The 25657-nt window shown below is 33.3% G+C and overlaps 1 protein-coding gene across 1 annotated transcript in view; it reads left to right on the top strand.

Annotated features, from left to right (window-relative positions):
* LOC106058513 (histone-arginine methyltransferase CARMER-like) overlaps window positions 1-25657 on the top strand; it is a 68118-nt gene that overhangs the window by 21974 nt on the left and 20487 nt on the right. The window contains exons 5-10 of the mRNA XM_056031333.1: window positions 3435-3545; window positions 6297-6474; window positions 7797-7887; window positions 8088-8169; window positions 11305-11480; window positions 11579-11716. Of these exons, the coding sequence (XP_055887308.1) occupies window positions 3435-3545; window positions 6297-6474; window positions 7797-7887; window positions 8088-8169; window positions 11305-11480; window positions 11579-11716 (776 nt within the window). The remainder of the gene's footprint in view (window positions 1-3434; window positions 3546-6296; window positions 6475-7796; window positions 7888-8087; window positions 8170-11304; window positions 11481-11578; window positions 11717-25657) is intronic.

Raw genomic sequence — 25657 nt, forward strand, 5'->3', positions numbered from 1 at the left:
AAATAAAAAATTTGCAATTAAACCTAAAAACAGTAGGCCCTAATATTCAATAATTTAAAATGGGAGAATTCTTAGAATTTGAAAGTCATGACAAAGAGATTAATTTTTGTGTGTAATCACTGCAAATTATTTGATGTAATTTTTGTATAATGATAAAATTGGCAATATCTTCGATTACGAATATTAACACTGAGTGCAGTGTTTCACATAACTACGCAAACCCAGTTGCGACGTGCATATTATCCAGAGTTTTGAGCAGACAAAGCCGTTCAATGCTGGTGGTTTATTTGTTTACTTTGCATATGTTGCGCCTGTCTTCAATAATGGCGTTTCTCAAATGTTTGTCCCGCAGCTTTTGTGAGAGCTCTCCAACTGCCTCTCTCAGAGGCCATCTGCTGCCAGAGAATGCTGCCAGGTACTTTCCTCTATGCCAGTGAGGGCGAAACAGTGCCTGAGGCGATCTTTATAGCACTTACGAGTGGGGGGGACCTCTGTAACTCCGACCTACTCTAAGCTCACCAAAGATCGCCTTTGGGATGCAGTCGTCTTCCATTCTGGATAAGTTTTATTGACAGCAATAAATTAATAAATAGATGACATTTTGTTCATATTTGCCTTCTCACGATTCTTTGTGTTTTTCTTAGAGGGGGGGGGGGGGGGCGCTGGCGGTTTTTTAAATAGAAAAAAGGTTGAAGACCACTGGTTTATATGAAGTCTTCAAACTGATTGGGAATTAATTGATTGATTAGTTTTAATTCATCTAGGCTGGATCTAGAACAAGAGATATTTTACGATGTCAGGCACCTAGAATAGATAAGTAAATCTAGATTTAGAATTAGATCTAGATCTAAATATAAATAGATTATTCTAAATCTATTTCTAGTCTGTAGTGACCAAATGAGTGACCAAATGTTTATTAGACAGATTTAGAACTTAACTAGATCAAAGTACATCTAATTATAAATGTAGACTACTGACTAGGTCTAGTAGCTCAAAGCTCCAGATATATGTAATTGTAATTAGAACTAACTGTAGATCCACTCTTAAATTTATCTAAATATAAAGAGATTTATTGATGTCCTTTGTTATCCTTTATGGAATTTAAAAAAGGAGCAAAATTGGCTGTTCTAACTTTATATAGGTATAGAATCTAGATCTATTACCTCACATTCACGATAGAACCTACTATTACGTGGGATTGTTAAAATACCTTTAAATAGCTCTGTGGACATTAAAAGACAATCAACTGTCAATGAAGCTGCCTACAGATCTAGATCTATTCTAAATCTAAATTTGATTTTTTGTAAACCACTTAATTCAAGAAAGAGTTCTTTTGAGATAAAAGTAAGAAAGACAGAGGTTTTGATAGCTGAAATATTGGTTAAGCTTAATCTCTTTCTTAGTATGATATAGGGAATCAAACTGATGTTCCCTGACTTGCAGAACGTGTCTTCTGTGGTAGATCAAAAGCTACTGTTATGGTCACTAGAGACTAGCTAGGTTCTATTACTTTTGAAGGCCTAAATTCAAAGAATGAAATCAAAGGCATTCATATCTGTGTTTGCAAAATAAAAGCTTTAAATATGCTGACAAAATAAAATTAAATTCTTTATTTCTTACATCCTCTTTCAACACATCTATTTATTTTTTAAAACGACTTCAAGCATCAGAAACCAGAATAAATAGCTTTATCTTACAACAGCTATTCAGCAACTCAATAGCCCAGCTTTTATATTAGAAACAAGTTTAATGAATAATTAGGATTATCTGCCTGAAAAAAAATAAAAGTTTGTTTAAGTGATTGTAGAAGATGCTGAAGCTTTCATTGCTAACTCTGCAAAGAATGGTCTGAAAGAAAAAAATCTGAATTCTTTCAAAATATGATAAAATATGTCCAGTGTCTGGATACCCTGTGAAGTTGTAAAGAAATTGCCTATAAAAAAACTACTTAAAAAAAAAATAGATGTCACTGATTCAGCTAAGCAAACCATTACATCTGGTTTAAGTCTATATTTTCACTTGTAACAAAAATTCTGATTCTTTTTAAAGAATTTTCTGTTGCCACTATTATGGAATGTGGAGTGCATTAGAGGCATTATAATGATAAAATCATTTCCAAGTGACAAGAATGACATCATTATAATATATTCTTGAGCAGTCTATGACAAAGACTAAAAGTGTAAATGTTTTAACAAATGTACAAAATGTCTTATATTTTATCATATTTTATGCTGTGTTAACTTAAGGATTGCTGCATTTTGTGTTTGTTATGTGCATGAATGATTTTTAATATTTCCTGAGTATATTTCTTTATATTTAGGTAAATAAAAATTTACACCTAAAAATACACATTTCCAGGTATGGGAATACACATTTCTATTTATCTTATATAATACAGACGTTACTTCAAAAAAGAAGATGATTACGTCCTACGCGTCATGCATTTAGTCATGCATATTAACCAATATTAATAATTAACCATATTTCAGCATGTAGGCATCTCTGTAAAGTTTATTATTAATTCTAAATGAATTTGCTATATTTGCTGCCTAGCGCTGAATCATACTAGGTTTTTTTTTTTTTTTCTCTTATATAATACAGACGTTACTTCAAAAAAGAAGATGATTACATCCTACGCGTCATGCATTTAGTCATGCATATTAACCAATGACCTAAATTCTGCCAAGTCACTGGTTTTCCTGGCTAGCTCAGGCAACCCATTCCATGCTCTAATAGCACTAGGGAAGAAGGAGTATTTGTACAAATTTGTCCTAGCATATGGGACGAGGAATGTGCCTTTATCTTTGTGTCTTTCAGAGTATTTTATTAAATTTTGTTTTTGTATTTGAAGATTATGTTTCAGTGTTTTATTTATAATTGCTACTTTACTTTTGAGTCTTCTGTCCTGAAGGCTTTCTAAATTTAGTGATTTTACTAATGGTGTTACTCTAGTCAAATGTGAATATTCGTTTGTTATGAATCTCACTGCTCTATTTTGTGTTTGTTCCAGTTTCTTAATGTTTTCTTGAGTTGAGGGGTCCCAAACGAGGATGCATATTCTATTATTGGCCTAACCAAGGTTAAATAAAATTTTAGTTTTATGTTCTTATTTGATTTATAGAAATTTCTTTTAATAAACCCTAATGCTTTGTTGGATTTTTTTATAGTTTCATCAATATGTGGATTCCATGACAGTTTTTCATTTATTATAACACCTAAGTATTTTGCGTTTTTAGTCTGTTGTGGGTTGTGGAGCTAAGAGGGTTAAGAACTGCTGATGTAAGTGGTTAACTTTCTTTTTTTTTTTTTAGAAGTCTTGAATTATAAAAGAGCAGCTGGCAAAGAAATGAAAGTTAATTTTATTTTGATATTTACTGTTTTATATGCCATTCCATTGTATTTAATGTACATTATCCTTTTGTCATTATTTATAGGTAGTATTAGATGTTGGAGCTGGCTCTGGGATTTTATCTTTTTTTGCCATTCAAGCTGGGGCTAAAAAAGTGTATGCTATAGAGGCAAGCAGTATGGCTCAGCATTGTGAGGTGAGTCATAATATTTTGGGTCATTTTTTTTTAATCAATTCAGGTTGATATTCTCAAAAAAAAAAAAAGATAACCTAAGTAGAATTTATTATAGAAGTATAATTCTTCTTCTTCTTCATCGTTCTCATTGTTATGTTGGAGTGTTCATATGACTAGACCAATACATGAGATGAACTGCGCAGTGGTTTCCAAATCAGGGAGCTCTCCATATAGTTTTCTTTCTATTGGGGTGATTTGGGGCCAATGTCTTATACGGGCCTCTTGGTAGAGAGAGCAGTTTTGGAGGACGTGGTCGGCATTTTCTGGTGATACTCCACATGGGCAGATTTCACTGGTTCCAATTTTGAGCTTCCGGAACATGTGTTGTCGCATTCTGTTGTGTCCGGTCCTGAGTCGAAAGATTAGACGTTGGTCTTGTCGGGATAGCTTATAGTAAGCGTCATCTTTCTTGTGATTTGGATGAGAGCTCGTCCATTTCTCATTTATTTTATCTACAATTAATTTCTTCATTTCTTCTGGATAGAGTGCAGAGTTTACTTGTGAATTTGTTCTCCCACTCTTGGCGAGTGTGTCAGCCTTCTCATTTTCTGCTAGTCGTATGTGAGCTGGTATCCATTGAATAACATAGAAGTATAATAAAATTGTTTATTGATACTCCATCTGTTAAAACAATTTTAACAAATACAGAGATCTCTAAATTGTTATTAAAAAAAAATAAAAAAAAAAGAAGGATTTCTTAGAGCTCTTTCTCTTTGATAATATTTGGGTGAGTACTTATTAAAACATAATTCCTTCGTCTTTTTTCTTTTAGTATTTTTTATGTCTATGTAAACATTTGGATAGCAGATTTTAATTTGTAAGCCTACATACCTAATCATGCCACAAAAAAAGCGTTCTTTTAATGAAATTTATAGAATTTGTTCTCCCACTCTTGGCGAGTGTGTCAGCCTTCTCATTTTCTGCTAGTCGTATGTGAGCTGGTATCCATTGAATAACATAGAAGTATAATAAAATTGTTTATTGATACTCCATCTGTTAAAACAATTTTAACAAATACAGAGATCCCTAAATTGTTATTAAAAAAAAAAAAAGGATTTCTTAGAGCTCTTTCTCTTTGATAATATTTGGGTGAGTACTTATTAAAACATAATTCCTTCGTCTTTTTTCTTTTAGTATTTTTTATGTCTATGTAAACATTTGGATAGCAGATTTTAATTTGTAAGCCTACATACCTAATCATGCCACAAAAAAAGCATCCTTTTAAAGGGTAACTCCGATGGTTTTGACAATTTTTGATATAATATGTGTTTTGATTTATAGATAATGAATATATTATTCTTTTTTTTTTTATTTGCAAGAATAACTTAGTAATTGATGTTTTTGTGACATAATTTTTCTGCGCATCCAAAACAGTCAGATTTTCACTGAATTTCTGTGTGACGTCACGACGGTGCACTCAAATCCTATTGATACTCATTGATAGGGAGGCGAAAAAGAAATTATCTTTGATAAAAAAAAATTTTCGTTATTACATCATTAAAATACTTTAAAAGAAATTTCTAATGGTGTATAAATTATGACTGTATGTTTGACCGTAATAAAATTATGATTTTTTTGTGCTGTTTCGACCTAACATTGGTTGACATGGAAAAAGTGATGAGAGAGCTTGACGCTGGCTCAGCCGGCGAGACACACCCCCAAGGTCAAAAGTTAAAGTTGGAATTGAGTTTCGTAGACGATAGATCTACTTATTAAATAAGAAATTTAATAGTAGATCTAGTATTCGTAGTAAATTTCTAGCTCACAAATCTGATTTCATTTATATTTATGAACTTCAGTTGTTTAAAATGTCTCAGTAGTATCATTAATTGAATTCTTTGGCCTGGAAATCCAATGTATTGTTGGTACTGCACCTGGTATTAACTTCAATTTTTTTTTTAAATCCCATTTCCACAGCAATGAAGTTGCTGAAACAGCTTCTCTCAAAATGGTTTGAGCACAAACAGGAATTAGCTAATGCCTTTGTAAAATATTTGCTCTTCAGGCGAATAAATTTTCCCTTTAAAACTTCATCTCTTGGAAACAAATGAAAAGAGACACTAATTTCTGTATCAGCATACTTGCTGATTTTATCTTTGTGATTGGAACTACTGCAACAAGCTGAAGAACAATATTTAATTTTCTTAAAGTAGAAATAGAGGTTTATAAACAATGACCGATTATAAATCAACGTGGAGACTAGATCTAGCTGTGAAGCGTAACAATAAATGCGATCCGATAGGTCTAGATCTAGACTAGAGAGTTTAGGTCTAGATCTATATTTAGCCAGCACCTTCGTGACGTCACGTTTTTAAAAACTAAAAACATCTCGCAGAATCCCGTTTTTTGGGGGGCGTGGAGAATTTTCTGTCTAATTTATTAAATATAAAATTTTCCGAGCATTTAAATAAAAAATGATATAATGTTTACTATTACAACTTTTTACGCAGAATTTAAATATGTCAATAACTAAAATTTGAAAAACTATCGGAGTTTCCCTTTAATGAAATTTATAGAAATTAAGGATGTGCTCAGTATTTCATGTGCAAATAGTTATAAAAACAACTTAAATATCTCACTGTAATTTTATTAAAAAAACTATAAATTTGAAAAAGTTGTAGAATCATCAATATTGTTTAAACCATCATTCAGTTTATTTTAGTACAGTATTGATTTTTTTTACTATGTCTTTAAGTTACTTAATATTTTCAGATGTTGGTAAGACAAAACAATTTACAAGACCGCATCATAGTGATACCTGGCAAGGTAGAGGAAGTAGAAGTGCCTGAGGAAGTAGATACAATTATATCAGAACCAATGGGCTATATGTTGTTCAATGAAAGAATGTTGGAGTCATACCTTCATGCCAAAAAATGGCTGAAACAAGATGGTAAGTTTACATATGGTTTTAGTAAATTTAGCTACTATTTAGAAAGCCAATAATTTTTTTGTCCTTTTTTAGAAATACACACCTTGCTGTGGTGTGAAAGCTTGTTTGCTCATCACTACTGACAGGTACTACCAAGCTGGATAGGTCTGTTATGAAAATGTTAAGACAAAAGGTACATCACCCTTCCCTGGCCATTGAAGTTTAACTAGAAATGATACACTTAATAACCATAAACAATGCCAAGGCTATAACGTCGGATTTGTTAGTGAATTTATTAACACACTTGACACATTATAACGTCAGATTTGTTAGTGAATTTATTAACACACTTGACACATTATAACGTCAGATTTGTTAGTGAATTTATTAACACACTTGACACATAACATTACTATGTTCACTCCCTTGTCAAGTTGCTAAAAAATGGCTAACTAGAAAGTCCAGATATTGGGACTGAGTGAAGTTAAATGGAACATTTTTGGAGAACCAAGATTTCCATGAAAATGGAGTAGCACAGAAACATTTAAAAGTCTGTTGGAATGGTAACCATTATCAGAAAAAAATAGAGCCAAATGTTTGTCCAAGTTAAAAAATGTTCTTATTTTTATCTTCTAACTCCCCTTGCAACTGATACTGATTCTCTGACCAACTGCAAAGTATAGAATTCTTGCTCTGCATAGTTATTGTCCACATACTGATGGAGTTATTTACTTGGCCCATTTGTCATGCACTACCATGTTAAGGTTAAATTTCAGTTACCTTTTTTTTTTGTTTTTTTATCAGAAAATTTTATATTTAGTATAAAATTAAATACCCTTTTTATACTAAAGAAATTAATGTTTATAGTTCTAAAATTGATTAAAAATTTTGGACCACATTATTACAAATAAAAAACTCAAGATCTAGAGACAAGAAGAAGAAATTATCTGTTCCTTATGTCTTGTCCAGACTTGCCAAATGCTGAATCACCTATTTCGACAGTCGTTCTTAAAACTAAAAAGCAATTTTAAAATTTGCATTGACAAAGCTAAATTATCACACAGAAAGATTGGGGAAGAGGGGGTGACGAAGAAGATAATTTTTTCTTTTTGCCTGGTCCAGACTTGTATAATGCTGAATCAGTAATTTGAGAAATCACTTGCTCTTGATTTAAATGCAAACATACACATATTGCTTACAAGTGTGGGATTTCAATCCAGGGAAAATTTGAATCTCTCAATCCCTCATTCAAAATGTCTTCTATGATGATGGTTGTGATTATCTTATTCTGCACTAATATGACTTGATTTATAAAGTCAAACCAATTTAACTTTTTATTCTAGGTCGTATGTTCCCAACCCAAGGAGATTTACATGTAGCTCCTTTCACAGATGAAGCTTTGTACATGGAGCAGTATCAAAAAGCTAATTTTTGGTAAGATTGAATTAAACATTTGTATTTTTATTATTGCTGAAAATAATGTAACATTTGAAAATTATAGCAAGACAACTGAAACAGCCTAATTTGTATATTTCTTGTATACCAGCATTATTTTACATTTTTTTAAATTGAAAGTTTTTGCATATATGTTTACCTTTTTATGTATTTTTTTATTTTTTTTAATTTTTTTTAAGGTATCAAGAATCATTTCATGGTGTTAATCTAACATCATTACGTTCTGCTGCAGTGTCAGAATACTTCAAACAACCCATTGTTGTAAGTATATTAAACATTGTAATTTATAATGCATGTAACAAAATTTCTTACATTTAATTAACTCAATAGCTACTATACTCAAGCAGCATCTCTCAAAATACTAAGCAAAGGGAGCTAACTCCAAAATAAGAGTGACTGCAAAATCTATTGTAAAAAGCATTAAACATCTAATAATAACAAAAAATACTTTTAAAAAAAAAAAGAGAAATGGATGGCCTTTAAAATGATGAGGACCTTAGTTGCCTGATCATGCTGATGTGGTTCAGCATGTCTCAGTTATTACTTCTAGCATGACAAAAGTAAAACTAACCACTATCCAAATCAAGGTCGAAGATCTATTTCATCAAAATTTTCCATGGGTCATAAAAATTTGTCAAAATATCAGTTCAAGAAGTTGAAGATTCATTGACGCTAGGTCCAGAATAATCTAGATCTAGATCCAATGTTTACTTCACTCTCTCTCTCTCTCTCTCTCTCTCTCTCTCTCTCTCTCCCTCAGAATTGGACTAGATCTATGTCTAGAACTACTTAATAGTCTATACTTAAACAATTACTAGACTAACATGTAGGCTACACCCCTCCAGGCCGTCTCTCACCTAAAATCCACAGTAAAACAGTAAGAGTTTCACATATAACCTTGAAAAGTCTGTAATTTTTAGTGACTTAGATCTAGATCTAGCTAGTGTCTAGATCTAGATCTAAGTTGGATCTTGCGAAGATAATTCTCACATTACGACTAAGGTGACCAGATATAGGTCTAAGGCGACCATATTTTTTTTATCTCTCCTGTCTTGTTGCTGTTTTATGATTCATCCATAGATATGTTTATAATATAACTAATGTTGGATCTAGCAAAAATAATTCACACATAACCCGAAAACTCCTTGAACTTTAGTCAATTTAATAACTTAGATGTAGAATGATTAGATATATCTAATGTCTAGACTGTGTACTATGCTAAATTTAGAATCTAGTAACAATAATTCGTGCACAGTCTAGAAATATCTAATGTCTAGATTTACTCAACTGGTGTAGATAGCTCACACATAGTACATTAATTTTAGTGACTTAAATCTACAGTCTAGATCTACGGTAGATAAATAGATTTAGTCATTTTAGTGAAGATAATTCTCACACAGCCATGAAAAGTCGGACGTAAAAGCTCAGTAAAATAGATAATTGAAAAAGACATTGTGCTTGAAGAAAAATATGAGAATAGTTCTCCCCCCCCCCCCTCCCATAACAACAAACAAACAACAAAAAAACAGCATTATTCAGTATGCAAATGTTAGCGTCATTCTCAAGTTTTTTGCCTCACCCTAACCTCCACTCCACATCCTTAGGACTTCAATAGTTTACACCTCCAAAATGTTATAGATCTAGACCTACATTCCAAGTTAATACTAGATCTAGATATGACTACACTTAGAAGTCGAAGAAGCAATACTTTTATCTTATTTACTTTTTAGTTTGTTTAGCCTGTTGCCTATCATTATGCCTAAAAATGTAATTTTTTTGGGGGGGAAAGGGGTGGGGGGGGGGGAGATTAGGAGTCTAAGATTACCCAATAATATGTGAATTTTAAAATATTTTCTTTTAAAAAATGTCAATAATCACTTTTCTGGATCTATTTATTGTTATCAAAATTAATTATATTATTTAGCACTGTCTACAAATAAAGTTGTAGACATACAAATAGGCCTTTATATTACCGGCTCTGTTTATGAGGAGGATTTAAGCACTCTCACTTTCTCAAATATACATCTTGACTATAGTTTCTATCAGATTAAATAAAAATTTACACTTCTACCTCTGAGAATATACATTATGTAAACATCTCTAAAGATGTTTCTTATTTTAAAAAAATGGAGTAACAACCATTTGTAATATTCTTTAAAATAAATGGATGTTTTAGGTTTTGGGATGACTGGCAAGTTGTTACTTGTTTGTAAGATATCTTTCAGTACATGGACATATCACAGCTGATGACATTGTTTCTGTTCCGGGTGGGATGTTGCAAGATATTTATGATCTCCACATTCAAGGATCAATAATTGAGTTAGAAAATGCATACTTTTATGTATGTCTTAAATTGTATTTCACACGAGCACATGTATGTATGTGCATGAATGTGCATGCGTCATACAATTCCTTCTTTAAAAAAACCTCCTAAAATCTCCTATAATTTGGCATGAAAAAGTGCTACTAACCCTGGATAGTGTTTTAGCTAAATAACACTTTAATTTATGTACAACAAAAATTAAGTAATTGTTGAATACGATGATATATAAAAAAAATTCATTGGCTAAAATGAAAAATCTCCTAAAATCCTCAAATTCTCCTAAAATTTGCAGAGATTCTCTTTAAATTTAACTACACTCCTCAAATTTTACACAATATTTAAAAAAAAAAGGCTTGCTTATTTTTTGCTAAGAAATTGGGGGATGGGGGAGGAGAAACCAAGCCAGTATTTCACCTGTCATTGTTTTTCTGCAGGCAGTTTTTCTGCAATGTTTGTGTCCTCTCATAGTTTCAATTGAATACAAGCTAGATCTAGTTTGTTTTGTAGTCTTTTGCATTTTACCATCCAGCTATATATAAGTCATAAATTTTCTTATATTTAAAAAATCTTCTCTTAAAATTTTGCAATGAAAATGTACTACTTAAATGAGAAAGGATATTCTAAAATAGATATCCATTTAAAAAAAAACAAAAAACTTTTTTTTTTCTAAAACAAAATTAGATTTATAATAATAATTATATCTTTATTACCCTGGTAGATGTTTTTTTTTTTATAGTGCATTACACACAACAAAATATTCATTTTTTAAAAATAAAAATGAAATAAAGTATTGATTATGTTCGGTTCGTATTGAGCAGTTTCAAAGTTTGTTTAGATTGAAAGTGAGGTTTTAGTTCATTTCGTTTTGTATCATCTCCTATCTCTAATAGAAATTAAAATTTTCAAAATGGCTTCTAAATTAATTATATTTTTTCTCAAAGACATAAATTAGGCACATATGATAATGTTTTTTTGATAGAGAATGCAAAAAAAAAAGAGTGTTTTTTCTTGTTTGTAAAAAAGTTTATACAAGTATATTAAATAATTGATTGCATTGGTTTACTTATTAACAGGACACATTTGACATTCGAATATGTCTGGCCAAGTCTAACAAATATGTTATAGACTTTCAGTCTGCTGATGAAACAGATCTCCATTACATGGAAATTCCTCTGACTTTTACTATGATGCAGTCTGGAATGGTTCATGGGTTAGCTTTTTGGTTTGACTGTGGATTCCTAGGTTCTGAGTAAGACTTTATTTTATCACATTGTGTAGGTGACAAGTAAGATTATTAAAATATTTTTGTACTATATATAAATATATACATTCTATTTATTTTGTTAGCTATTCAGTGTGGTTAAGTACTGCTCCCACTGAACCATTAACTCATTGGTACCAAGTCAGATGCTTGCTCCAAACTCCAGTATTAGTAAAACAAGGTCAAACGTTGACAGGGCTAGTCAGACTTACAAGCAATACAAGGTGAGATTTAAAAAATGACCATTGTATCTATATCCCTTTAGCTATAGATTCCTTCAATTCGTACAAACATATTTTATAACAAGTGTGAATTTTATAGTTTTATAGAAAGTGTTTCTTTAAATTTTAGATAGTTGATAATTTTTGGAAGGGTTTATGTTTCATTATAATTGTCCTCACAACACTACATTCTTTTATCTTTTTCTTATCTTATAAGCAGTGATGGGAATTTTCCTTAAGTTTTCGGAATTCCGAAAATTTCTTCTGATCCGATTTTCTAGCAAATAAAATCCGAAATTCTTTAATTTGAATACTTTTGATCTAGATTATCTAGATCTAGAGCGTCTAGACTTCAATGCCTCTTGCCAGCTTTTGAAAAGTTCAGAAAAGTAGAGTATCATGATGCCCGGCTGCTATGCCAGTATGCACTATTAATTTTTGCTCTGTTGTTAAGATGGCCCCTAGATTTTTCTAATTTGAACACTACCTGCCGACTTCCATGAGTTCAAATGGGATTAGATTTAGACATTTAGATCTATTATAAGATCTTGATCTAGTATTCTAGTAGACCTACCTACTGGCCATCTAGATTTATCTATATATATATATATATAGATTTTATATATGTAGTCCTACTTTACATGACTATAGTGAGTTACTGAGTATAAGTCTGATAGAATATAGATCTAATAATAAGTCACTAGAGATGTAGATCCAAGTTATTAGATTTAAGCAGACCTAGATCTATAGTGAGAAATATATATTTTAAGTTTTTTCTATATATGACTAATAACTAATCATTACTAATGCTTTAAAAGCCCAGTGAGATCCACTTCTTGTAAACAACTTTTATCAGCATGAAAAAGAGTCACATAAGGAAGCCTCAATATGCAGTTTTATTGCTTAACATTCTCTTCCTCTAAGCATTGCTCCTAATCTGGTTGTTCTTGCTTGTCTTGCTTAAGAACTCAGCAGAGATTCAGCAGCTTTTGGTCAATTGCTTTTCAAAGCATTTTGGTGGATTTCATGTTTAATAAAGTTTCTCATGTACAGAATTTATTAATCAGTGAAACAAACAAGTGTAGCTCATACTTACTCATACTTACCCTAACACATTTACTCTTTATAGTTGTTTGAGAGTGAAGTTGTTACAACACCAGTAAAGTAGTTATCTATTATAGAATGCTCATACTGCCTGGATCTAGATATTGTTACGAATTTCACTATCCAGGCTCTCTGCAAACTGCACCTTACACCACCAACTTAAAGAACTTGACAACTCAGGGCTTCAAAGTAACGTAACACTTTAATAGTTGAGTAAATAACAGCCAATACTGTACAATTGGCAACACGTACACTGTACAAATATCTCTTCGATAACACCGTTCCGCCGTATCAACTCTTGCACTGGCCTCTCCGTCTCGTTCCGGGCTTGCACTGGGTTCAACAGTCCAGGACTGACTTCACACACTAGGCTCGTTGTGTCGGACTCGATCGCAGACCAAGATCAAGACGCCAGTCGTCTCAACTGTACTTGACAGTACTCTGCACTGAACCGTCGTAATGCTCCGTACAGAACCACACCGTTGAACTGTGCTGTAGTCGACCATGTTCTGAACCCCTGCCGTGAACCGTCTTGACTAGACACCTACGCTCTTTATATAGGGTCCCTACTGGCCTTCTAGAACCGGACGGAACATCGCTCGACGTTTCTAGCTTCGTCACATGACTACATCCCTCGTGACGCTCCTGAGCTCTGTTCACGATGGCGATCCTTCCTGAACTGTCCTGTTGACACTCGACTCGGCTGACAGTCGTAACTCGTCACGGTTGACCGCTCGTCTAGCTGCGTCGGCTGACTACACTCACACCACTACCCCCATCTGTGCCACCACCAGGTTTATAACAATATAAAGCATCTGAAAAAAAAAGCTTTCTCCTCTCATCTAAATATACAAACAATAGTGCCTTGCATGCATTTTATGTGTGCAGTGAAGCTTATGAAGTATAATTGTATGTAATACAACATTAATTAAAGAAAATATTAAATAAAATGATTCTACATAATTAAAAAAATTCAGCAACATCTTTTTTTAAGTCACCGCGACACAGGGGTGCCACTTTTCCGGAATAACCCGGAAATCCGGGTTTTGAGGGGACCGATTTTCCCCCCTCCGGGTTTGCCTTCTACAATTTTGTTAAAATCCAGGGTTTTAGTTGATTTAGATTTTTTCGAAATTGCTGGTCATTTTCTCCCGTTAATTTTAGTTTGTTAGTTCCGATCGCGCGAGCCGCCATTTTTAAACAAAATCGACCCGTCTCATATCTCGCGATTCGCGAGACTTTCACTTTGCATGCGCACTAAGCTTTAATTACCGGTACAGTATTTTTTTTTTTAAAGTGACAAAAAAGTGTAAACATTCCAGATCTAGATCTATAGACTATAGAGAATTTCTAGATCCACGGAACGCGCCTCGAATCGGCTCGATTTATAGTCTAGATCTATTTCTATGATCTGATCTAGACTGTAAAGTCTTGTATTTAGTATAGATATAGTCTGGATCTTCTCGCGTATTTAGCGGCTAGTCCTAGATCTAGAAATAGAAAGAAAAAAAATTCACGAGTGAGAAATTATTTTTTTTCTTTCCGTGTTTTATATTTTAATATTTGTATATGTTCCATATATACATAGAGCCTTAGCCTATGTCTAGACTAGTCTAGAGCTATATTGGTCTAGAGTATTATAGAAGTAGGATCTAGATTTAGGATATTTACATCGTTTTTAGATCAGAACTAGATGTTACTAGGTCTAGAATAAATAATTGAAGAATTAAATTAGTAAGTTTGCGTTCGCCTGAAGACTTAGAGGCTAGAAAAAAAGATCGATTGGTCAATAGATCTAGATTTATAAAAATAAATTATAATTATGTATAAGCAGTCCAGCACATTCTAGCCATCTAGGTCTACATTTAAATATTAGAAACTAAATCTAAATGTTCATTTTGGAGTAGATCTGGACTAAATCTCAAATCAATTTTATCTTGTTGCAATAGATTTACAGGTCCATGCATGTAATTGATGGAATCAGTTTTATCAATGTTGATTTAAGTAGGCTGCTTCAAATGAAAATGAGAGAAAAAATGTTAAGAGAGAAACATCATTTAAAATAACTGTGTGTTTGGGGGGGGGGTACAAACATTGTTAATATAAAATTGTACTAAATCCTCTTAACTTGTATTACAAGCTTTATCAATAAATACACACAAACTCTATTTATTATAATGATAGGCTTACTAATTACATATTTAAAACATGGGGGGGGGGGGGGGGGCATATTATGATATAGATCTAGGTAGTAATTTAATACTGTTCTTCTTTCGTAAAATTTGTATATGCGGTACGTTTCAGGGTTGGTAAAGTTTGGGGTTTATGATTTCAGGGTTTGTAAAATTTGGAAATTCGGGTTTCAGGGTTTACTTGGTCTCATGGGTGGCACCCCTGCCGCGACAGGCCAGTTCAAAAACAGTTTTTTGGGGTGGAACACCTCATTTAGATTTCCCCTTACACACACACTTTTTTGGCCCTTAACTCTTTCAGTGCGTATTATCTTGAAGAAAAATGTCCAAGAGAGGGGTTACAGTTACCAAAACTAACGCTATTATTTTATTTTAGTAAATTCTTTTAACATATTTTATTTTATTTTAAAGGAAAATGAATTGGTTACTTAACTCTTAAAACTAATTTTATTTCTCATTTTAATGGAATTATTTTTTTTCCCCACAATTTTTATCACATATGCCTTTTTATAAACTTTGGAAATTGAATGTACTACAAGATAATTTATCTTTCAGTGTTATAGATAGTCACTGTAAAAAAAAATTAGTAACTTCAGAGATGAAAAAAAAAAAATCAGCAGGGTTCGTAGCGCTCCTAAAAACTCCTAAAATCTCCTAAAAAATGAAAAGTCTCCTAAAATCCTAAAATTCTCCTAAAAATTGCTGAAAGTCTCCTAAAATTTTGTCCGCTCTACTAAAATTTTTACCCAATATTTTTTTAAAAATATAATTTTGCTTATTTCTTGCTAAAAATGCGGGGGGGAAAAAAAACAACAGCGTAACTATAGGCATTCTGATCGCATCCCCTTACGGGCTGTGTTAATGAGCTGACCAGTGACACTTCTACACCGCCTTTCACCCACTTGTGAAGCGCGACCTTGTGATTGAAGATGGCCTTGGTTCAAGCAAGCATTTTACCTGGCAGTATTTTTCTGAAGTCAGCGTAGAAATGTTTGTTTCCATTTATTGTTACCATTAAAGACGCGCTAGATCTAGTCTGTAGTGACTATTGTCTATAATTAGAGCAATCACCAGACTAATTTGTAGGCTACACCCCTCCGGGCCCTCCCTCACCTAAAATCTTCTTCTTGTAAGTGTAAGAGTGACTTCGGGAAAGTCGGTAAATCTTCTAGATCTAGCTAGTATCTAGATTTAGATCTAAGATAGATCTAGTGAAGATAATTCGCACCTAACATGAAAAATCAGTGAATTTTAGTCAATTTAATGATCTCGATACATCTAATGTCTAGATTACTCTAGAAATACGTTAGATTCTAGATTTACGCTAAAGAGTCTAGTGAAGATAATTAGCACAAAGAAGTGAAAAGCCGCAAATTTAGTGACTTAGAGATCTAGACTCTAGATTTACGGTATATCCAGTGAAGATAATTCGCATACTGCCGCGAAAATTCCTCGAATTTTAGTGACTTATTTAAAACTAGATTTACTCAAAATCACTAGATTCTAGTGAAGATAATTCTCACACAGCCGGGAAAAGTCTGCGAAATTGAGTGACTTAGATTTAAGGTCCGCAAATTTTAGTGAATTAGCTTTAGAGTCTAGATCTGTAAATATAGTGAAGATAATATTCACACAGCAGTGAAAAGTCCGTGAATTTTCTCGACTTTGATCTAGGGTCTAGATCTACTGTAAATTCAGTGAAGATAATTCTCTCACAGCCTTGAAAAAATCCGCGCATTTTAGTGACTTAGATCAAGAGTCTAGATCCACTGTAGATTTAACGAAAATATTTCGCATGCATGAAAAGTCCGTAAAAATTATTTCACTCGTAAAAGCCAGGGAAACTATGGTTGAAAAAGATTCTGCTAGGAAAAAAATACGCGAATAGGTCTAACCCCCCCCCCCCCCCCCCCAATCCAAAAGCCATTTTTTAGTAAGCAAATGTCAACTAAACATTCAAATAGACCTATATTGCCCTATATATTACTGGCTCTGTTTATGAGAAGGATTTAAGTTAGCTAATAAAAGAATAAAACATTACCTCAAATGCACACCATGACTCTAGTATCTATAAGATACACATAGGAACTAATAATGTACATTTCCATCACAGAGAATACACATTATGATAGCATCTCTAAGAATGTTTCTTATTTAAAAAAATGGAAAAGCAACCTTTTGTAATGTTTTTAAATAAATCTTTGAAAAAAAAATGGTTGTTTGAGGTTTTGGGATGACAGTCAAGTTGTTACTTGATTAAAAGATAACTTTCATTACATTTTCTGTGGACACACCACAGCTGATAACACTGTTTCTGTGGCATATTGGCAAGATATTTATTTTAAAATCAAATAACAATAATTGATTTGATAAATGCTTAGTTTTGTGTAGGTTTTACTGTGTATCACACAAACGGATAGGAAACACACACACACACATCATACATTTCATCCTTAAAAAACCTCCTAAAATCTCCTAAAATTTTGTCATGGAAAAGTGCCCTGTATCAGACTCGCTTGAATCTGAAGGATAACTTTTTAGATCTAGGTCTAAGTCACTCATGTCACTATTATTTATATCTAAAAAGATATTTAGAGCCTGATCAGCATGATGTCTGATGCAAAAAAACGAAAAATTCACTAGTCACTTATGATAAAAAATATTGAAAACAATAAAAATAGCTTAGATCCACAAAGTATCAGAAAGAAAAAACTTTCAAAATGGCCACTCTAGTGTTTCCTTAAACCATTTAAGGGATTAAAAACGTGGATTAGAAAAGAAAAAGAAGTAAACAGGGAAATAGTGATCGGAGCGTCATTGCGTTGTCACGACCGGGGGGACTGGTCGCTGTCAGCGTCATTACAGTCTTGAAGAGTTAAGTGTAAAAAATAAAACAATAAGGCTTGTCTTTTGAGTTCGAAGATTAGTGAGGAATGCAGTATTTCCCATGGCTGCACAGCCCCAGCTGTGACCTATTTATTTTGCCATACCCATGGCAAGCATAAACAGTGTCTGCAGGTGGTTGATTTAGATTTTCTTTTCACCATCTGCGTCTGTCCTCGGCAGCGGATTTTGTTTTGGTCTCAAATGTGTATCCCACGGCCTTTGTGAGTGTTTCGTTCTGAGGCCAAATGCAACCAGGTACCCTCTTCTATGTCAGCCAAGGCAAGTTGGTGCCTAAGCTGGTCTTAGAAGTGTTTCCATGTTGCACCTCTGTTACTTCAACCACCTTTTAGCTCACCAAAAAAGACTGCTTTTGGTATATGTTCTTCTCTCATATGGGATACATGCCCTGCCTAGCGTAACTGTCAGACCATAAGAAAACCCTCTATTCTGTCCATACCACGTTCGCTGTTTGTAGTGCGGTCTTTCCACCGTATGTCTATCATGGAGCGCAAGCATCTTTGGTGAAAGCGCTCAAGTAGTCTTAGTTGCTTTTTGTATAGTGTCCATGTCTCAGATCCATATAGAAGGGTTGAGAGAACCACAGCCTGGTAGACATTTATTTTTGTAGGCAGCGGAGCGATTTATTCTTCCAAACTCTCGCCTGAAGCGCTACGGGCCTATCAACTTCCCTTGAAAGTGAGGCATCACCCTTAAAAGTGAGGCGTCATTTGATTCTATACTACCCAGATATGTGAACTGGTCTACCACCTTAAGGGGTTGTCCATTTATGGTGATCCTTGTTGCTGAGTATGTTTAAATGGGTGACTTCTGGAACATGACTTCTGTTTTTCTGAGGTTTATAAATATAGGCGGCAGCGTATGCAAATTAGTTGACCACGTTCTGGGGATCATGTTCATTGTGAGCTAGCTGGGCACAATCATCGTCACAGAGAAGCTCCATTATGACCATCTCCTTTGTTTTTGTATGGGATAGTAGACGTCTAAGATTGAACATTGCCGTCCGAACAAAACCTGATGTAGATGCCTTCGTGCAATCGCTGCCTTATTTGACCTAGCATTACGCCAAAGAAGATAGCGAATAGAGTAGGGGCAAGTACACAGCCCTGCTTCACGCCATTTTCTATTAGGAAGTGATGAGACAAGTCACCATTGTGTCTGATCTGGCCTTTTTGTCCCATGTGAAACTGCTTGAGAATGGATAGGTTTAAACTGAGTATGGAAATGGAAATATATTTTTCAAATTCACTAAAAATTGATATTCTGAAAGACTTAACCTTTTAATTATACATTTAATCCATAAATACTGAAAAATCACAAAACACATTTTATCACTTCAAATTTTACAAAAGATTAACAAATGCACTAAGAAATTTTATTATTTACTAGCCGGACATTACCCGTGGCCTGTGGGCCTTAGTTTGTGTATTGCTGATGTAGTCACTGATATAGTGCATTAGAAACGATTAAAGACAATAATAATGTTATAAGTAAAGTGAATGAAAAAATATTATGAATGGAACTAAAAATAGCTAATTGACATGAATCCAATTTTTTAATGAAAACATTGGCTTGTGTATAGATCTATATTTAGAAGCACGCGATATCAAGAATAGAGTTGCACTAATGACGAACGATTGTATGTAAAAATGCTTTAGAAAACAAAATTGAATGTTAATTTGATTAAAATAAGTTAGCACCCAAGGAACATTTCTGCCAAGTTTTATCAAGATTGGTCAAGCGGTTTTAATTTCTATTCGTAACATACATACGCCTCACATTCTATTTTTAATATAGATATTATTTATATTATTTATGTCCTAACACAATATTGTCTTTTTAAAAAAAACAACATTGTATTCTTGCATCCAATTTAGAACAATATAGAAAAAAAAAAAGAAGAGAGAAATAAGGTTAAGCATTGAAAGTTGGTGAAATAAATGTTATATACCATGATTTATTAGTTATTGTTAGCTTGCTCATCTAGGGGAATTTTAATTAATTAATTATTTCAATAATATATAACAGGTACACTTCAATGAACAGACTAGTAGATTTAAGAAATATAGGTTTACTAAAAATATCTGATGAAAAAAATATAATAGTGAAATATAGATGTATTAATATGTAAAGTAAATTTTCATCATTTAATTGCATTAAGACTGATGATTGTCACTATCATCATGTTCGCTTAGTTGCTGGCACATTGCATTGTCTTCTGGTGGTTGTAGGACTGTCACTCAGAAGGATGAGACATCTGGCTCTTAAGACGTTAGCTTGGGATGTCTTCTACACTGCAAGCAATCTGACTTAAGGGGAAGGCCTGTGCCTGTCTAGCATTAGAGAAATTTGGTGATGCAGTTTACGTTTAGGAGTTATCAACAACCATGCTAAGGAGATGATAGACGATTAGGAACCTCTTAAAAGCATTGAGTAGGGATTCTCATATGCCTTGCAATCATTGGGTATTTATCCCAATAAGGCATTTAAGAAAATAAAACATGTAAGTTTAAAGCATATATATCTCAATGTTAAAAATAAAATATACAGGGGATTTAACCACAATAAACGTGAAAACAAATCTAAGATGATACTGTAACCGTCTATATACTCCTGAATTAGTCTGCTTCTTATGTGATGTAAATACCTCTTCTGGTACTATTATAATGTTCTTGTCTTCTTAATTAAATACTTTCACACATGCACTAGATTTGCTGGTGCCTAAGTATACTAACGTACTGAGCTCTCCGACCACAACATGTAGAATCACCAATAGACTCAATGTTAGCAGACATGGTTTTTTATTACATAAAATAATATATATATATATATATATATATTCCACAATAGATATTGGCAACTTCAGCCATCATAAATTATACATCCTGTTTCATATTAATCCAATGAAATATACACTGCGTACACAATCAATATTACTTTAATAATTATTTACTATGATAGGGGAAAATATAACGCTCCTCTCTCTACAAGAGTCCAAGATCAACTGAGGTGTTCACCCCGTGTTCAGTTACTGACCAAAATTTTCTTTGTGCAACTGCAAGGAATAGTCAATTTACTATCAACTCACTTAGTGTCACAGTGGTTCTCAAACTAGTATGTGACAGATACTAGTCAAGATTCATCCATTGAATGTGATTATGTCAATATGCAATCAGATATAATGAAATGGGGAATAAGTATGGTACACTAAAGCTAAGGATAAGGAGAAAATAAAATAATATGGATTGAGTTACAATGTGTTGAACCATAAGTTCACCCTTGAGTATGAGGCATAATACGAAAAAAAAATTAAGTATAATGAATAATAATAATAAGCATGTAAGCTAATAAATTTCATGTATGCTCTTATTTAGTGATATTAAAACTTTAAATATTGCATATGTGCGTTAATCATCGCCAAAGCCTTTTCTTTAACATTAAATGAGGAAATTTTTCTAAGTAATTGTAATCTTTGCTATTCTTTAAAGCTGATATAATCAGTATTTGCAGTAAAATTTAATTGTCTCAGATAGTACTAAGGTATTTAAAAGTTTGCACTATTTCAATGGTCTCTGCAGCTACAGAAACAATATCATTTTCCTTCTTTTCCCTACAAAAATTTGTATGGAGAGACAGCTATCCATGTATGATGTGACATGTCCCCAGGATGTTCCTGCTATGGGTTTTATTATGTTTTGTCTTTGTGATGCCTTTTCTTTTAAATCTGCCATAAAATGTTTTAAAGACAGTCTTTGATCTAATTTTACACTTGGATATGTTGGATTTTCTTCTTATTTTTATTAGCTGTAAGTCTATTTTTAAGATTTAGTTTCTTTTTGGCTTTTTTTTTTGCTGGGGCTAAAGATTAAAAAAAAATGACTGTCACTATTAGTTTGGTGCCAGATATTATGTTGTGTTTATTGATGTTATGCTGAGATTGTGTTGATCAACCAATGTGTTTCTGATGTTTTATTTTCGTATAGATCTCTCTCAAACAAATTCAGAATACTCAAACATGCAAACATTGAAATCCTTTTAAAATAAATACAAAACATATATAGTAGAACTTGGAATCGCTCTATGATAATATACACATCCAGAGTTGCCTACAAGTACACATCTTGCATATTTTGTACGCAAATGGAAATACGCGAGTATGGTTTATCATCTGAAAATGCTTATTTCCCCCTCTAAAGCAAAAAAATTAAATAAAAAAAAAAGTACATTCTAGTTCTTGTTAATAGTATATATATATATATATATATATATATATATATATATATATATATATATATATATATATATCAGTGCATCAATGCCTGGAAATGGACTATACTTTTTAGATCTATCACGAGATAGTATCACTTTTTTTTTTTTGCGTGCGCGCTGATGCGCGAAGGTTTAAATATTTACTAGATCATAGTTATCTAAGTAAAGCAGAGTTCTTTTGAATGTGTCAGTTTATATGAAGTCTTTAGCCTTATTAGGAATTAACTTATTGATTAGTTCTAATTCATCTAGACTGGATCTAGATATAGAACTGAGATATTTTACGATGTAAGGCACCTATAATAGAATTACGTATATCTAGATTTAGAATTCAGATCTAGACCTAAATAGATCTATATCTAAAACTAGTTTTAGTCTAGACTTAGAACTGATCTAGATCAAAATTATAGATTTAGACTACTGACTAGGTCTAGTAACTTAAGGCTCTATATATTATTATTATAAATATCTGTAACTAGATCTATTCAAGATCTACTCAAAAGCAACAGTCTAGATCAAGTATTTTACATTCACTATAGAGCCTACAATTCTGTGGCATTGTTAAAATACCTTTAAATAGCCCTATGCACATTAAAAACAAATCAACTGTTAATGAAGCTGTCTACAGATCTAGATCTATTCCTGGAGATTTTCTTGACTTAAGATTTTTTTATCGTGTTATTGAGCTCATATAGAATGAAAGTGGTCTCAAAGATCTGACAGTTGGAGCTTTTTCTTGTTTCTTTAGAATATTGCTAAAGGCCTGGTCAAGTTGTTTTCTTGGTTGTGACTTGTAGATGCTAGCAGAAGAACATTTTGTTTAGATCTGTGAGCTTAGAAATGTTGATTTGTGCTTTTTGACGGAGGTCTGGATCGTACTACTCCAGATGGAAGTCTATATCTTACTAATGCTATAGAACCTAAACCCATCATGAGTTTTTTTCTGGAACTGCTGAATGTGATAGCATGAAGGAGCCTGGATCCAGGATGTGACGATTCCACAGGGCATACCCAGGGGCACAGTCCACTTTGTTCTTTACTGCAAAATAGTTTTATTTGGAGAGCTGTGTAAATGACAAAGAATGAACCATTGGCCAACCTCACCTTGTCTCATGGATATTTCAGTCATGCTCAAATGTTCTTTTACGCCAGCATTGGAGCAACATACATGACAGAAAACTTCTTTAAAATGCAGGAATTACATAATAAAGACTGCGGAAATCCCCAGCTTACACTAAATTCAATACACAAATGTCAATATCATTATAAACTTAATTTCGCCTTACTCCCCCCCCCCCCTCCCCCTCCTTCTACCATGAAGTCTGGTTTGCATGTCGTTTTTTGTTTTGCTTTTTTTTTTTTCATCCTTTTTGCACACTTTTGGACTCTATTCCTTGTATTGAAATATAGGCTTGATGGATTTAAAAAAATTTTTAAAGTTATATATATTGTTTATTTCGGTCGGACCCCCTTCCTAATTTTTTTTTTCACTTTCTATAGAATGGTTATAATCATATACCACACATATACCTTGACCCTTGAATTCTAGTAGCTCTTACTTTGAAATATTTGATAGGCTTCTTCTTCTTTTTTTTTTTTGGTCATTTCGGGAGAAAAAAAAAGACTATGTTTAAATCTTGTTTACAATGAGTTACGACGCACCACTTGTGCTTAAAAATGAGAAAGGAAGTATCAAATTTGTTTTGGATTGTTATATTCATAATTCAGTTTCTGATGCTTTTTTTCATTAAAATATTAGGTAATGTGTCCATTTTAGGAAATTAAAAATATTTCAAATTGTAATAGAAAAAGGCCTGTTTTTATGAATGTTAAAACTGTTTCAGTTTGCCCATCACTGTCTTTGCTGCTCACTATGTTCTGCGAGCCAACTCCAGCCTGAGGAAAGGTTTAATCTGATTTGCCATGTTTTGTATTTTAAAAAATATTAATTTCACTCGCAATGTAAGAAATAATAATAATTTTATTTATAATAAAGCACTGTTAACAATAAAAAAAAGTAGGCTCAAGGCACTGTGAATTCAAGTTTTAAATATATGAGTTGAAAAAAGGTTTTATGATTCACTACTGTTTTTGTCATTTTACTTGAAATTTTCTTAAGCTCAAGTTTCAGTGCATGTTAAATGTTAAACATGTGACTGTTGGTATTTATTGTTTCTTTATTTCAATAAGCATGTTTGTAAAATATTTAAATTTTTAAAACATGACCGACAATTTTTTTACTGTTAGTTTTTTGGCTCATTCCTAAAAAGTTTGCTCATCACTGACTTAAGGTAAGAGGAATCTGTGTACAAAATTTCATGTCTGTTTCCTGGTTGAAGGGATTTTGTTACTAGGCATTCTATAGAATTTCTAGAACTGGTTTAGCTAACTTGTCATTCACCAAAGTGAGCATATTTTGTAAATCAAATGCCTCTCTTTACTTGCATCAAAACAAGAACTGGCTTTAGATGTCAGAGAGACAATAACTGTAGACACTATCATAGCTGGAGATCTAAATGCCCATTCACCTTCCTGGGGCTATGATGACACTGATCAGTCTGGTAAAAAAGTTCATGACCTGTGCAATTCTACGAACCTTTTTCTTTTGCAAAATAAACACTCTCCTCCTACTCTTCTGCATGTTAGCAATGGTTCACTCTCAAGACCTGATCTTTCTTTACTCTCTGCTAACTTGGAATCTGTCATAACTTATCAAGTACTAGGCGATATTGGTAGTGACCACCTTCTAATATTACTGACTGCCACTCTTTCTAAAATCAACACCAAGACCACGAAAGTGGTGCTATAGTAAGGCTAATTGGAAAGGATACGAGACAGCTAAGGAATAGCTCTCAGGCCTGGAGTCTTCTGAGAATCTCGAAAATGCTGGGTGTACGAAAACACCAACCCCATTATCTTCACCCAGTGGGATAACCATTTCATCAAAGAAGAAAATTGCCATCTTGTTGAACAAATATTTTGCTAAGATCAACAAGGCTGCCAAGAAGTCCCCAAAGTCCAAAGCCATTGATAGAGCTCGCAAAGCTGATGAAAAAAAAGACCGAAAGGAACCACAGACCGAAAGTGCTGAGGGAACGATGAACTCCCCTTTCTCGATAGGCGAGCTTAATGCTGCCATAAGGAAATGCCAGCTTAAAAAGGCTCAAAAGCCGGATGGTATCTGCCCACGGCCTGGAAACGTGCCACCATTATTCCTATACCAAAAAAGGGAAAAGATGCTTCCACGCCTGAGGGCTACAGGCCCATCGCACTCACATCTTGCGTGGGAAAGATGGCTGAAAAAATGGTAAATGAGCGTCTGGTTTGGTACCTTGAGAGTGCACGTCTTATAGCTCCAGAACAGGCTGGTTTCAGGGCTGGAATGTGCACTATAGACCAAGTCAACATCTTTGTGTAGAGCGTAGCAGATGGATTCCAAAGGACCGAAAGTACATACGTAGTCTTCATTGACTTA

This window comes from Biomphalaria glabrata, chromosome 5 (assembly GCF_947242115.1).
Source record: "Biomphalaria glabrata chromosome 5, xgBioGlab47.1, whole genome shotgun sequence".
NCBI classification, from domain to species: Eukaryota; Metazoa; Mollusca; class Gastropoda; family Planorbidae; genus Biomphalaria; species Biomphalaria glabrata.